The sequence below is a fragment of the Xyrauchen texanus genome, chromosome 49 (genome assembly GCF_025860055.1).
Source record: "Xyrauchen texanus isolate HMW12.3.18 chromosome 49, RBS_HiC_50CHRs, whole genome shotgun sequence".
Lineage (NCBI taxonomy): Eukaryota > Metazoa > Chordata > Actinopteri > Cypriniformes > Catostomidae > Xyrauchen > Xyrauchen texanus.
Genome location: NC_068324.1, coordinates 19190202 through 19203593, shown reverse-complemented (window position 1 = coordinate 19203593; position 13392 = coordinate 19190202). Strand labels below are relative to the sequence as shown.

Below are 13392 nucleotides of genomic sequence, written 5' to 3'. Positions count from 1 at the left end.
AATTACTAAACCCCCATAAACAGCAGGGATACTCTAGAACACACACAGAATCTGGGTAAAATACTGTGCATTATAATTACACAGCACAAAAACAAACTGTGAAATGAAAGGCGCAATGTAGAAATTGATCGAAACTGTAAGCACTTGATGTCCTGTTTTGTCTACACAATAACTGCTTATGCACTTTGTAAATGGTACATTACAAAGAAATATCAATGGTTGAAATATCAATATCCTCAATCACGACAGACAGACAGACAGACAGACAGACAGACAGACAGACAGACAGACAGATAGATAGATAGATAGATAGATAGATAGATAGATAGATAGATAGATAGATAGATAGATAGATAGATAGATAGATAGATAGATAGATAGATAGATAGATGTGACAGACACAGACTGTCAGAGACAAATAGTCAGACAGACAGACAGGCAGACTAAATAAAAAGACAGCCAGATTTAAAAATGTATTGGGATTTTTTATTATTATTATGTATTTATTTGTTTGTTTGTTTTTGCTTTAAATTTGTGATTGTGCTTTATTTCTTTTATATAATTCCTCTTGTAATATAATGCAATTACATTCATATACATGAATTTCAAAGGGTGGCGTAAGTGTCCAAATACTGTGGGACCACTGTCACATGACAAAATTATTGTATCATTTAATTTCAGAAATAATTTGGCGTGTAGGCTAATAAACCCAACAGCAGCAGCCAGCAGGTATCGACCTCTGGCCGGCGCTGATACTCCACCATCCGCTCAGAGAAGAGACGTGTTAACCGGGCTGACTGAGGCGCAAACAAACTGACCGTCACTTCTGAGAACAGCCGCTGTACAGCATGGAGCGGAAAGTGGCGAGGGAATTTCGACATAAGGTGAACTTTTAAAATGTTATTTTATTCTTACATTCTTGTTTATCATTATTTCAACTTGTCTATTTTCGGAAGAGACGCCGGAAGAGCTTTTTGCGTTATGAAATGTTTCGGAAATTATAAAATAAACATTCGTAAAGCTTCCGACAATTATTGTTTATACAACACCCGTCGTTATTCGGTTGATAACGATCGTTTTGCGCTGAAAAGGCTTCCAAAAGTTCTAATTCCATCATACATCATCATATTTCTAATTACGTTTGTGGTGCTTATTTAGACGCTATTTTCTTGAATACAGTGATAATATTAAACTTGTAACTATAATTTTTCGCTTGAATGAGGAATTTTGTCCCATTTAATTTACGTAAGCCAAATGTGCGGTTAAAGGTAGCCAACAGTTTCAGGTCTAAAGATAGAAGTGACGTCACCATGTGGACGTGCTTATGATTGGCTGAAAATATGTGTACTGTTGTATATGAGCTAGTGTAGAAAAGGTATACATTTTCTTTTTGCTATATAAACGTTAAATTATCCCGTTGTTGTTGTGTACAGTAGATTTATGTTGTGGCTTTGAACTGGATGATTTAATTGCCATCCTATTGTCAATGCTCATACTATTTTGAAGCACCATGCAGAAATACCGAGGATTTCCAAATGTGTAATATTAGAATTGTGCCAATTGTTTTGTGGTGCACTGACAGATACAATGAACAGTTTTCCACCTTGTTAGATGCAGTGACAGAGATGTGCTGTCAGGCGGAATGGATTGCAAAATGTATCACTGGGCCTCTTTTATTGTCTGTAGATAGGGGTGGCTTTGCCACACTATAAAAGAAACACATTTACATTTACTTTTCTATTCAACAGATCTTTTTATGCTCTTGAGCAATTGTATCATGAATCATTTTTATATACACTACCGGTCAAAACTTTTGAAATACTTGACTGAGATGTTTCTGATGATCTTAAAATAGAAGCTGTATAAATGTTTGAAACTAGTTTTGTAGACAAAAATATAATTGTGCCACCATATTAATTTACTTCATGATAAAACTAAAATTTAATAAAAAAAAAAAAAAAGTTTTTGAAATTGATGACTTGGACCAAATAATAAAGAAATGCAGATAATAAGTGACCAACATAGATGTTTAAAAAGCATCCCAGGGTGTTACCGCAACTCAAACTTTTGACCGGTAGTGTGTATGTGTGTATATATATATATATATATATATATATATATATATATATATATATATATATATATATATGTATATATGTATTGTCTAGATTTATTAAATTATTATTAAGTTATTAAAAAAGACATAAAAAATGCAATTCACACAAAACTTTTCTTGAAGACACCTCTACTAATATCAACATAAAAATTTTGAGTTCAGAGTCATCCTGATATTATAATTTTTTTTGGTGGGCTTTAAGTAAAAAATGTATTAAGAAATAAATAAAATTATTAATATAGACAGTTAAAAATAAATAAAATAAAACTGTCATATAAAAAAGTATTGGTATAAAAGGAAAAATGTTGGCTTAAGTTGTTTGAAATAATGTTTTAATATGATTTCTTAAAAATAAGCAATTAAAACAATTTTGTTTTAAAATATGGTGAAAAAAGAAATGTTGACATAAGTAGTTTGAAATAATCTTCAATTATTATTTCTTAAAAAAATAAGCAGTGAATCAAACAGTCGTGTGACGCCATGCGAGGTTCTGTCGTGTGAACAGTGATCCCTGCATGATCCTTATTAGATTTTAATACTTTTTTATGTCAGAAACGGGTGAGATTTGATACACCCTGATTCTTAACGGTTTTATGAAGACATTATGTCAAAGAATTAAAAATCCTAGGGCTCTGGAGATATTAAAAGAAACTATTGTGTTCAAGCTGATAACCCTGACAAGGCCGCAGACCAGGGACTTGGATGGTGTGGCAGGAGAGTTTCAGCATCAGCTGTCGAGTATGTCTGCAATGCTGGAGAAGGTCATCGTAGACTTGGAGGATCTGGCTGTAATACGACGATTGATCACTTCCATGTAGATGAAATTCACTGAGCTGGTTACAAGAATGGGGGACGTCAAGAAAAGGATCGATTATCTGGAGTCATCGGAGAGGGAATTAGCTGGTAACCCACTGGTGACCAAGATATACTTGCAGTGCATTTGGGAAAAACAGGAGGATTTAGAGAATCGTAATCAATGAAACAACATCCAAATGATCAGAATTCCTGAGCATGAGGAAGGCAGAGAAATGGTAAAATTCCTAGACGGACTCTTTCTGAATCTGCTCGACATAAAAGGCCATAAGCTGGAAATCGAGCGAGCACACAGGGTCCTGGTTTGGAGGTCTGCTGAGGGAGACAAGCCCTAATCAATTCTGGCCAAGTTTCTGAGATCATCCAATAAAGATCTTGTGTTATGTGAGGTGAGGAGTAAAGGAAGGCTTTCTTGGAAGAACCACAGAATTTTCTTGTTCCCATATTTTGCAAATTCAACAATAGAGAAACGTGATCGATTCAAGAAATGCAAGAATCACTTAGATCAACGGAAGGTCGCTTTTGCACTGATGTTTCTGGCCAGAATGAATAGATGCTAATAATGGCCATAAAGAATTTACATGCCCACAGCAAGCAATGTCCTTCATATAGACATTGGAGTAAGTGAGCCATTTGATGATTTTCTTGTTGCTGCCTAGTGGCTCGAGTAAGACGAGTCATTACATTGATAAGTAAACATCTACAATTCAAATTTCTCAAACAGATTAAAAATGAATTAGGAAGAGTCATTATTGTTTTAGCTGAAATTCAGGGGCAAAGTTTGATTTTGGCTAATATTTACGCACCTAACGCTGATGGTCAGGGCTTTTTTTAGATCTTGCAGGGATGTTTCAAGCCACTGGCACACCTCATGATATAATATTTGGAGGAGACTTTTGTTGGACTCAGTCCTTGATCATAGTGAAGCAAAAATGTGCAAGCCCCTAGAGCAACATTGATGCTTCTCAGGATGTGTAAAAATCTTGGCCTTACAGATATTTGGAGATTTTATGAACCCATCTTGTAGGGACTATACATTTTTTTCATCAGTCCATAATATTTATTCTAGAATAGAGAGGTCCCTCATGTCATCTGTTGTTGATTGCTTAATTGGAAACATCTTAGTCTCAGATTACACCCTGGTGAGTTTACAGGTGTTGCCACATGATGGAGACGAACTGGTCCTCAGTATCCTCTTTAGGTGTGGCTTGGGAGGCACTTAAGGCAGTTCTTAGGGGCCAGATCATAGAGTGTGCATCATTCACCAAATAAATCCAAAGCATGAGAATTTGTGGATTTGGAAGGGAATATTAAAAGTGCCGAGGCAGAGCTGAAGGACTGAATGTCATCTGATGGCCTCAGAGAATTGACCTGATTGAAATACAGACATAATAAAATTTTCTCGTGGAAGGTGGCATTTTGTCTATTCAGGGCAAAACAGTCATGGGACAAATCAGGGATGCTTTTGGCTATATACATAAAGCAGAGAGTGTCTTTTTCTACCATACCCTCAATGAACTCTGCTGGTGGGGAAATATTAAATTCGGCCATTGATATTAAAATGCATTTAAAGAATTTGAACTTGATCTTTATAGTTCCACGTCTTTGTATACTGATGAAGATATTAGGAACTTTGTGGAACCATTAGAACTCCCTAAACTGATGACTGAGCTAAAAAAAAATTCTCTTGATTCTGAGATAACCTTGGAGGAGTTTGGTGAAGTAATAAGGCCCTGGGGGCCTCACCGGCTTTGCTGCTGAATTTTATAGATCTTATGCTACAGAACTGGCTCCACTTTTGTTAGAAGTTTATACAGAATCATTAAAGAATGGAAAGCTTCTGCAACCGTGACACAAGCCCGGATCAGCCTGTTTCTTAAAAAGGACAAAGATCCAAGCGCGTGTAAGAGTTACCATCCAATTTCCCTGATCTAGCTAGATGTAAAAATATTGTCAAAAATGTTGGCTAACCGATTAAGTTATGACATCTCTTATACATTTAGAGTAAGGAGTGGTGGTGGTGTAGTGGGCTAAAGCACATAACTGTTAATCAGAAGGATGCTGGTTCGATCCCCACAGCCACAACCATTGTGTCCTTGAGCAAGGCACTTAACTCCAGGTTGCTCTGGGGATATTGTCCCTGTAATAAGGGCTCTGTAAGTCGCTTTGGATAAAAGCGTCTGCCAAATGCATAAATGTAAATGTAGATTAGGTGGGGTTTATTCAGGCTGCAGCTCTTCTGATAACATTAGGCATTTCATCAATATCATGTGGTCAGTGGCGAATGATCAGACTCTGGTCAAAGCCATCTCACTTGATGCTGAACAGGCGTTTGATATGGTAGAATAGGATTATTTTTTAAGATGTTGGAAATATATGGGTTCAGGAAAACCTTTATTGGATGGATTAAGTTACTTTATAGACACCCTGTAGTGGTGGTACACACAAATGGATTGATTTAAGATTATTTTACTCTGGATAGGGGTACCTGGCAGGGTTGCCCTCTTTCCCCCTTATTGTTCTGTCTGGCCCTGTTACCATTAGCAGCCTCAATAAGAAAGGAGGATGATTTTCCAAGGTTGGTGGCCAGAGGTATGAGGCATAAGCTTTTGCTTTACACAGATGATATTTTATTATTTGTCGCTGACACTACTAGATATACACTCACCTAAAGGATTATTAGGAACACCATACTAATACTGTGTTTGACCCCCTTTCGCCTTCAGAACTGCCTTAATTCTACGTGGCATTGATTCAACAAGGTGCTGAAAGAATTCTTTAGAAATGTTGGCCCATATTGATAGGATAGCATCTTGCAGTTGATGGAGATTTGTGGGATGCACATCCAGGGCACGAAGCTCCCGTTCCACCACATCCCAAAGATGCTCTATTGGGTTGAAATCTGGTGAAATACTCAGACCGGCCTATCTGGCACCAACAACCATGCCACGCTCAAAATTGCTTAAATCACCTTTCTTTCCCATTAATGAGAAATTGAACAGGTGTTTCTAATAATCATTTAGGTGAGTGTACACCTTGCCTCCACAGAATTATTAATTCCTTTTCTAAGTTCTCAGGATACAAAATCAATTGGTGTATATCCGAAGCTTTGGCTTTGACAGCCCAGTAACGGCTTTCCAGCCAGGTGCCTTCCAGTGGCTCAAACAGGGCATTAAGTATTTGGGCATTTTATTCTCAGCAAATTTGTCTGATTTAGATCTTTTAAAAATTTGCTTCAACATTTTGGGATTCCTAGATCTCAATTGAATAGGTATTTACAGTTGCGCCACCTGCTCTGTATTGTTTTTTGGAGTGGCACACACATCCATCAGTGTATTACTCCCTGCTAATTCAGAGTTTGGGGGACAGAACTTTAACGTTTCTCAAGAGATTATAGGAGAAAGATTTCAATTTAGCATGGGAGGTAATCGTTTAAATTAGCTAGTGTGGTTTAGGATTCTAAAGTCTGCATCTAGAGATGCAAGGGTTCGCCTTATGCAATTCAAGATTTTACATAGATACATTTTTTTGATTTTGTGTGTGCACATGTATTCTACACTCACCTAAAGGATTATTAGGAACACCATACTAATACTGTGTTTGACCCCCTTTCACCTTCAGAACTGCCTTAATTCTATGTGGCATTGATTCAACAAGGTGCTGAAAGCATTCTTTAGAAATGTTGGCCCATATTGATAGGATAGCATCTTGCAGTTGATGGAGATTTGTGGGATGCACATCCAGGGCACGAAGCTCCCGTTCCACCACATCCCAAAGATGCTCTATTGGGTTGAGATCTGGTGACTGTGGGGGCCATTTTAGTACAGTGAACTCATTGTCATGTTCAAGAAACCAATTTGAAATGATTTGAGCTTTGTGACATGGTGCATTATCCTGCTTGAAGTAGCCATCGGAGGATGGGTACATGGTGGCCATAAAGGGATGGACATGGTCAGGTAGGCCGTGGCATTTAAACGATGCCCAATTGGCACTAAGGGGCCTAAAGTGTGCCAAGAAAACATCCCTCACACCATTACACCACCACCACCAGCCTGTACAGTGGTAACAAGGCATGATGGATTCATGTTCTCATTCTGTTTACGCCAAATTCTGACTCTACCATCTGAATTTCTCAACAGAAATCGAGACTCATCAGACCAGGCAACATTTTTCCAGTCTTCAACTGTTCAATTTTGGTGAGCTCTTGCCAATTGTAGCCTCTTTTTCCTATTTGTAGTGGAGATGAGTGGTACCCGGTGGGGTCTTCTGCTGTTGTAGCCCATCCGCCTCAAGGTTGTGCGTGTTGTGGCTTCACAAATGCTTTGCTGCATACCTCGGTTGTAACGAGTGGTTATTTCAGGCAAAGTTGCTCTTCTATCAGCTTGAATCAGTCGGCCCATTCTCCTCTGACCTCTAGCATCAACAAGGCATTTTCTCCCACAGGACTGCCACATACTGGATGTTTTTCCCTTTTCACACCATTCTTTGTAAACCCTAGAAATGGTTGTGCGTGAAAATCCCAGTAACTGAGCAGATTGTGAAATACTCAGACCTGCCTGTCTGGCACCAACAACCATGCCACCCTCAAAATTGCTTAAATCACCTTTCTTTCCCATTCTGACATTCAGTTTGGAGTTCAGGAGATTGTCTTGACCAGGACCACACCCCTAAATGCATTGAAGCAACTGCCATGTGATTGGTTGATTAGATAATTGCATTAATGAGAAATTGAACAGGTGTTCCTAATAATCCTTTAGGTGAGTGTATATTAATATACAGTCATACTGTGTATTTATAAATAAAAACAATAAAAATGTATAACATATTTAATAAAATATGAAAAACATTACAGTTAATATTCATATTTTTTTAAATAATAATGATTTGTATTATTTTATTGATTATATGCTTCAAATTATTATTATTATTAGTCAAGCCAAGTCATTTTTATTTGTATAGCGCGAGAACAGACATCGTTTCAAAGCTGCTATACAAGAAATGATGCTATATGATGAATTAATAAAGCTGTAAGGTCTTAGTCATCATTGTGTGATTTTTTTTATCATTTAATTAATTATATTATTATTATTAATATTATCATCATCATTAGCTTTTACATTTTGAATTTGAACTAGATATTTAACATATTAACTTCACATTTTAATTCTTATGGTAACCGCACCAGCACACTTTGTAAGGTGACACTGTTAGCATGATAATCCTTTTTTACCTGAGCCCAGGAACATTAACAGGTCCAATGGAGCAGAACTGAACTTATGCTGCTCACAATACTGGAAAAGATCCACCTGACCTATCCAAACAACAAAAGACAGCATAGGCTAATCTGAGAGACGTTGAAAGAATCGCAGTGGTTACTCCACCTTTTTTCTCTCTCTTGACCTCTCTCCTCACTCTACCTTCTTCCTACCTTCCGTCTTGGTCTCTCGCTCAGTGAGAGAGGGATGTATTACATCATTGACTGGCCAAAGCGCTTCCTCAAAACATTTCTACAGCAGATTAGCCGCCACCAGGTAAAGACGTGACTAGCATTGACTTTGTGATTGTTAATGATGATCTGATTTGGAGGTTTGTGTGTTTGTGTTGTGCAGGTGGAGTTGTTGATTGAGAATGAAGCAGAAAAGGACTATCTCTACGATGTTCTGCGCATGTACCATCAGTGAGTCCACTCTCAAATACAGTTTTGCTTTTCAACCCAGATTTTACATTGGACATCAATGCATTCTGTTGAACCAAAACAGTACACTTTTTTATTTTACAAAATTTAAAAAATTAAGCATTGAAATTGATTTACAATTAATTATTATTTATCTGAATATTACCAATACACTCATGAATTTGCACCAAAATACTGTTCACTTTGATTGGATTTACAACCTTTGGCATCAACAACTTGCAAAAACACTAAAGACCTCTCAAAACCCATTGGCAACCACATAGAAACAACCTGGCAACCACCACAAAACCCTAACATTGTGCCGTCAAATTTTGCACTTACATTTTCCAAAGAAAATTTACATGCATCATTAAATTATGAATTTAATGTGAACTAGGAGAGTTTGGTAATGTTTTACTAGTCTAAGAAATGGCTAGTTTTTCAATGCTGATAAAATAAATAATGTGGAGTAATTTCAATAGTCAATAGTCCTACACTAAAAAAATAAATAAAAATTGCTTCATGTGGTAACATCTAAATTAACTTGTTAGACATAAATGTTATTTAACATCACTAAATCAACCTGTATACATTAGGTTACACCAACAAAACCAAGAGTTAGATACGGTAGAAATGAATCCCAAAAATGAAAATTCTCTCATAATTTACTCACCCTCATGCTATCCCAGATGTGTATGACTTCCTTTCTTCAGCAGAACACAAACAAAGTTTTTAGTAGAATATTTCAGCTCTGTAGGTCCATACCATGCAAGTGAATGGTGACATAAAAGGATTCCATAAGACTCCAGTGGTTAAATCCAAATCTTCAGAAGTGATATAATAAGTGTGTTTGAGAAACAGAGCAATCTTCAAGTCCTTTTTTTACTCTAAATCTCCACTTTCAATTTTACATCTGAAAGTCACATGTTGAGTTTAACTTTTAAATCTGAAAGTGAAAGTTAAAGTTGAGATTAAGAGTAAAAAATGACTTAAATATTGTTTTGTTTCTCACCCACACCTATTATATCGCTTCTGAAGATATGGATTTAAACACTGGAGTCTTAAAGGGTTATTTCACCCAAAAATAAAAATGATCCCAATGTACTCACCCTCAAGCCATCCTAGGTCAAACACAATCTGAGTTATATGAAAAAATATCCTGGATCTTCCAAGCTTTATAACTGGAGTGAATTATACCTTAAATTTTTAAGCCCAAAAAAGCGCATCCATCCATCAAAAAACAATCCATACGACTTCAGGGGGTTAATAAAGCCTTCTGAAGTGAAGTGATGCGTTTTTGTGAGAAAAATATCCATATTTATAACTATAATCACTGTCTTCTGGTAATGGTCGTCCACACGTTCATGAGAGAGTCAAGTTCCGGCGTATGAGCTCCGAAGTGATGAACGCAGAAGAGAGGATAGACGAAGCCAGTGAATGTTTGGACGGCCGTTACCGGTACCATTCATTCTGATTATAAAGCTGGGAAGAGCCAGGATATTTTTTAATATTACTCTGATTGTGTTTGGCTGAAAGAAGAAAGTCATATACAACTAGGATGGCTTGAGGGTGAGTAAATTATGGGATAATTACAATTTTTGGGTGAACTAACCCTTTAAGAATTGATTTTATACTGCCTTTATGTGATTTATGGTGCTACAAAGGTCTTGTCACCATTCACTTGCATTTGTGGACATACAGATGTTTCTAAAAATCTTTGTTTGTGTTCTGCTGAAGAAAGAAAGTCATACACATCAAGGATGGCATGAGGGTAAATGAATGAAAGTGAAAATAAGTGAAAGAATTTAGATTTTTGGGTGAATTGCAGGTAACTACTTTTAACAGTCTGGTATTTAATTGATTAAATGAAAACTGCATGGACAATATGAAAGAACAACAGTATTCAGTGTCTATCTGTGTGCAATAATAAGATACGCTGAATACAAGGGAAACAATCCTTTAGGTCTTTATTTGTGGTCTTTTGTGCAAGTCAACACACCATTGCTCGGCTGCACAGGGCAGTGTTACTTCATTTAACAGGAATGAGAGCCTTAATCTAATGGAAAAGCAACACAGTGCTTCTCAGTCTGTCTTGGATCAGATCATTTCCACTGTCCTCCCTGCATTCAAGGGCAGCCATTCTCCCAGTTCCCATTGTCTCTGATATCTGAGTCAGGAGTGGAATATCAATGATTCATTAAGCAGCTGACTTGAAATTCATAACCTGTTCTTATAACTAAACATGTATGTAAAGCAGCAAATAAAAAATGCAGAATAAATTAAATGCTTATTCTGTTGAGATATTAGAGGTCCAAGAGGCTTCAGTGATTTATATTTAAAAAATAATAATCGTTTATTTTACCTTCAAATTCATTAAATGAATGCCTCTTACCTAATCAAAATCCATTCTGTTGTATCTCATGCACCTTCACGTTGTTCTGTTATAGCATACATTCCCTTTAGATGCATAATATATCAGTGACCATATCAGTTTATACAGTTTAAAATGTATAAACTGAAATGTTTCATATCAGTTCTACTGTATTTCAGTGCTTTACTAACAATAGTGTAGGTAATTAATACATAATGCACATTGTCTGGATTTATTGATGGAAACTTTGCTCCTCTAATGTAGCTGAGAATTATTCCTCCCTCCCCATTGCATGCTTTCAATCAGGTCCACATTTAATTGTTCTGCCCTTTAGGTCAATGGACCTGCCTGTCCTGGTTGGGGACCTGAAGCTGGTAATCAATGAGCCCAAACGCCTTCCACTGTTCGAGGCAATCAGACCCCTGATTCCCCTCAAACACCAAGTGCAGTATGATCAGCTCACACCCAAGAGATCCAGGTGAGAGAGAAAGAGTTAGAGAAGCAGAGCAAAATGACATGTGTGGCAGTTCTCAGAAGTCTGGAAATCTTTCCATGAATGAATAACGTAAGAGGGAATAAAGACATAAAGAACATTGAAAAGAGAGAGGACAAGGTAGAGTGACCGCCACCCTTTTCATCTCCAAAGAGGAGAATTGTTTCCTCTCGTGCTCGGTCAGTCGTGGTAAAGGAACGCTTTTATGAGCACACAGAGAGAAGGTGTATTCAACCGCGTCTGATGCGCAGTGGTAATAGTGTCACAGTGAACTGGATTCTGTTTTTCTTGCTGTCCCCACGGTATCAGAGAGCTGTTTCTTTACAGAATGATGTCTTTCAAAGCTTGAAATTGTTGATTTTCACATTGAGGAAAACCCTTCCTCTTAAAATATCAGCCTGGTCTTTTGAACATTACTTGACCATGGCAACATCTTTGCAAAACAAAATTACAGGCCTTATTACACGTTTTTCTGCAGTTTTCCAGAATGTCCTGCAGGGGGCACCAAAAGCGAGTGAAATTGTGTCGTAATCAGAAAAGGTTTTAAAAGTGAATGCTATATGGAGGTTTAAATGAGTAAAACGTACCTCCTCCCTAACCTAAAACTTTAATTTATACCTAACCAATTGCGTCCTAAAAGCTGATGTGACACGAAAAGCAAATGTTTTGAAGCAACAACGTCATTTCACGTTGCTTTTATGACACTTTCGTCTCACATGTCAGTTTGCATGTTTGGCTGGGTTTGAACAGCATACTTCAGAGTCTGAAGTCAGCACGCTATCAGTTGAGTTACCACGGGAGATAATCACGTTGGAATTATTGTGTAAATGTAGGTGAGTCTGTCATACAAGTGTAAAAATGTATAGTTTTTCAAATGATGCATTAAAGTAAACGTGTTTTGATATCATGACTTAGCAGTGTGTGAGTCATAGAGCAAAAATAAGTGTTTATAGAGTCGTAAACACCCATATTCATGATTTGTGTGATAGTGAATAAAATGCACAGTTGTTGTAGTTCGTTGTGGTCTTTGAAACCTGCTCAAATCATGCTGGATAACATGATCGTGTTATTTAAGCAAAATTGGGACATACAAATAAGGAAGTCTCATGTTGATTTTTCAAATCAAATTTTCACAGGAAGTTGAAGGAAGTGCGTTTGGACCGGATACACCCTGAGGGTCTAGGTTTGAGTGTGCGCGGGGGTCTTGAGTTCGGTTGTGGGCTCTTTATCTCACAGATAGTCAAGGATGGACAGGCAGGAAATGTCGGCCTGCAGGTAAGAGAATAAACTCTTGTATTGCAGCTTAAAAATTGTTATATTTTAATAGCATTGTTATAACAATTGTATTACAGGTAATAAATGTCCAGCTACCTAGCTAACATCTCTGTATTTCCGCAAATAATATTTAAATGTTTCAGTAAATTATGTTCCACTCTTGGGATGCACATGGACATGCAAAAATGTCTTGATCAATGCATGATATTTCCACTAGGAGGAGTAATAAGCTTTTTAACTTCTTCCTCTGATTCAAAGACACACTCTTCTTGTACATTGTGTGAGTCAGGGTATTGTTTTTTTAGTACTGTTTTTCTCTGTGGCCATGATTAATGCTCACTATGTGGTGTAGAGTGCTGAGTGGCAAACTATATGATAACAGTGACTTTGACATTTGAAAACTTGTACCTTTTGAGGTTTGTTTTTCACCTAGATTTCTCCTAGCTTAAAATGCCACAGAAAAGCCATGTTTGCCAAACAGTGCATGTACATGCATCAGAGGATATTAAATGTCATTTTTGTCATTATTTTTCTGAAAGTCATGAAAGTTCCCACCACAGTGTAATTTCCAGCACATCTCAAATACTGTATTGTTTTTAATAGAATTCTGAAATGACACTGATGGAAATGTAATTTGTTATGTTTGTGAA

General features: G+C 37.0%; 1 protein-coding gene across 1 annotated transcript in view; it reads left to right on the top strand.

The window, feature by feature from the left end:
- The first annotated feature begins 755 nt into the window (after positions 1–755).
- LOC127640165 (harmonin-like) overlaps positions 756–13392 on the top strand; it is a 34473-nt gene continuing 21836 nt past the window's right edge. The window contains 4 exon segments of the mRNA XM_052122589.1: positions 756–884; positions 8539–8606; positions 11309–11452; positions 12604–12742. Coding sequence (XP_051978549.1) covers positions 849–884; positions 8539–8606; positions 11309–11452; positions 12604–12742 — 387 coding nt within the window. The 5' untranslated portion in view covers positions 756–848.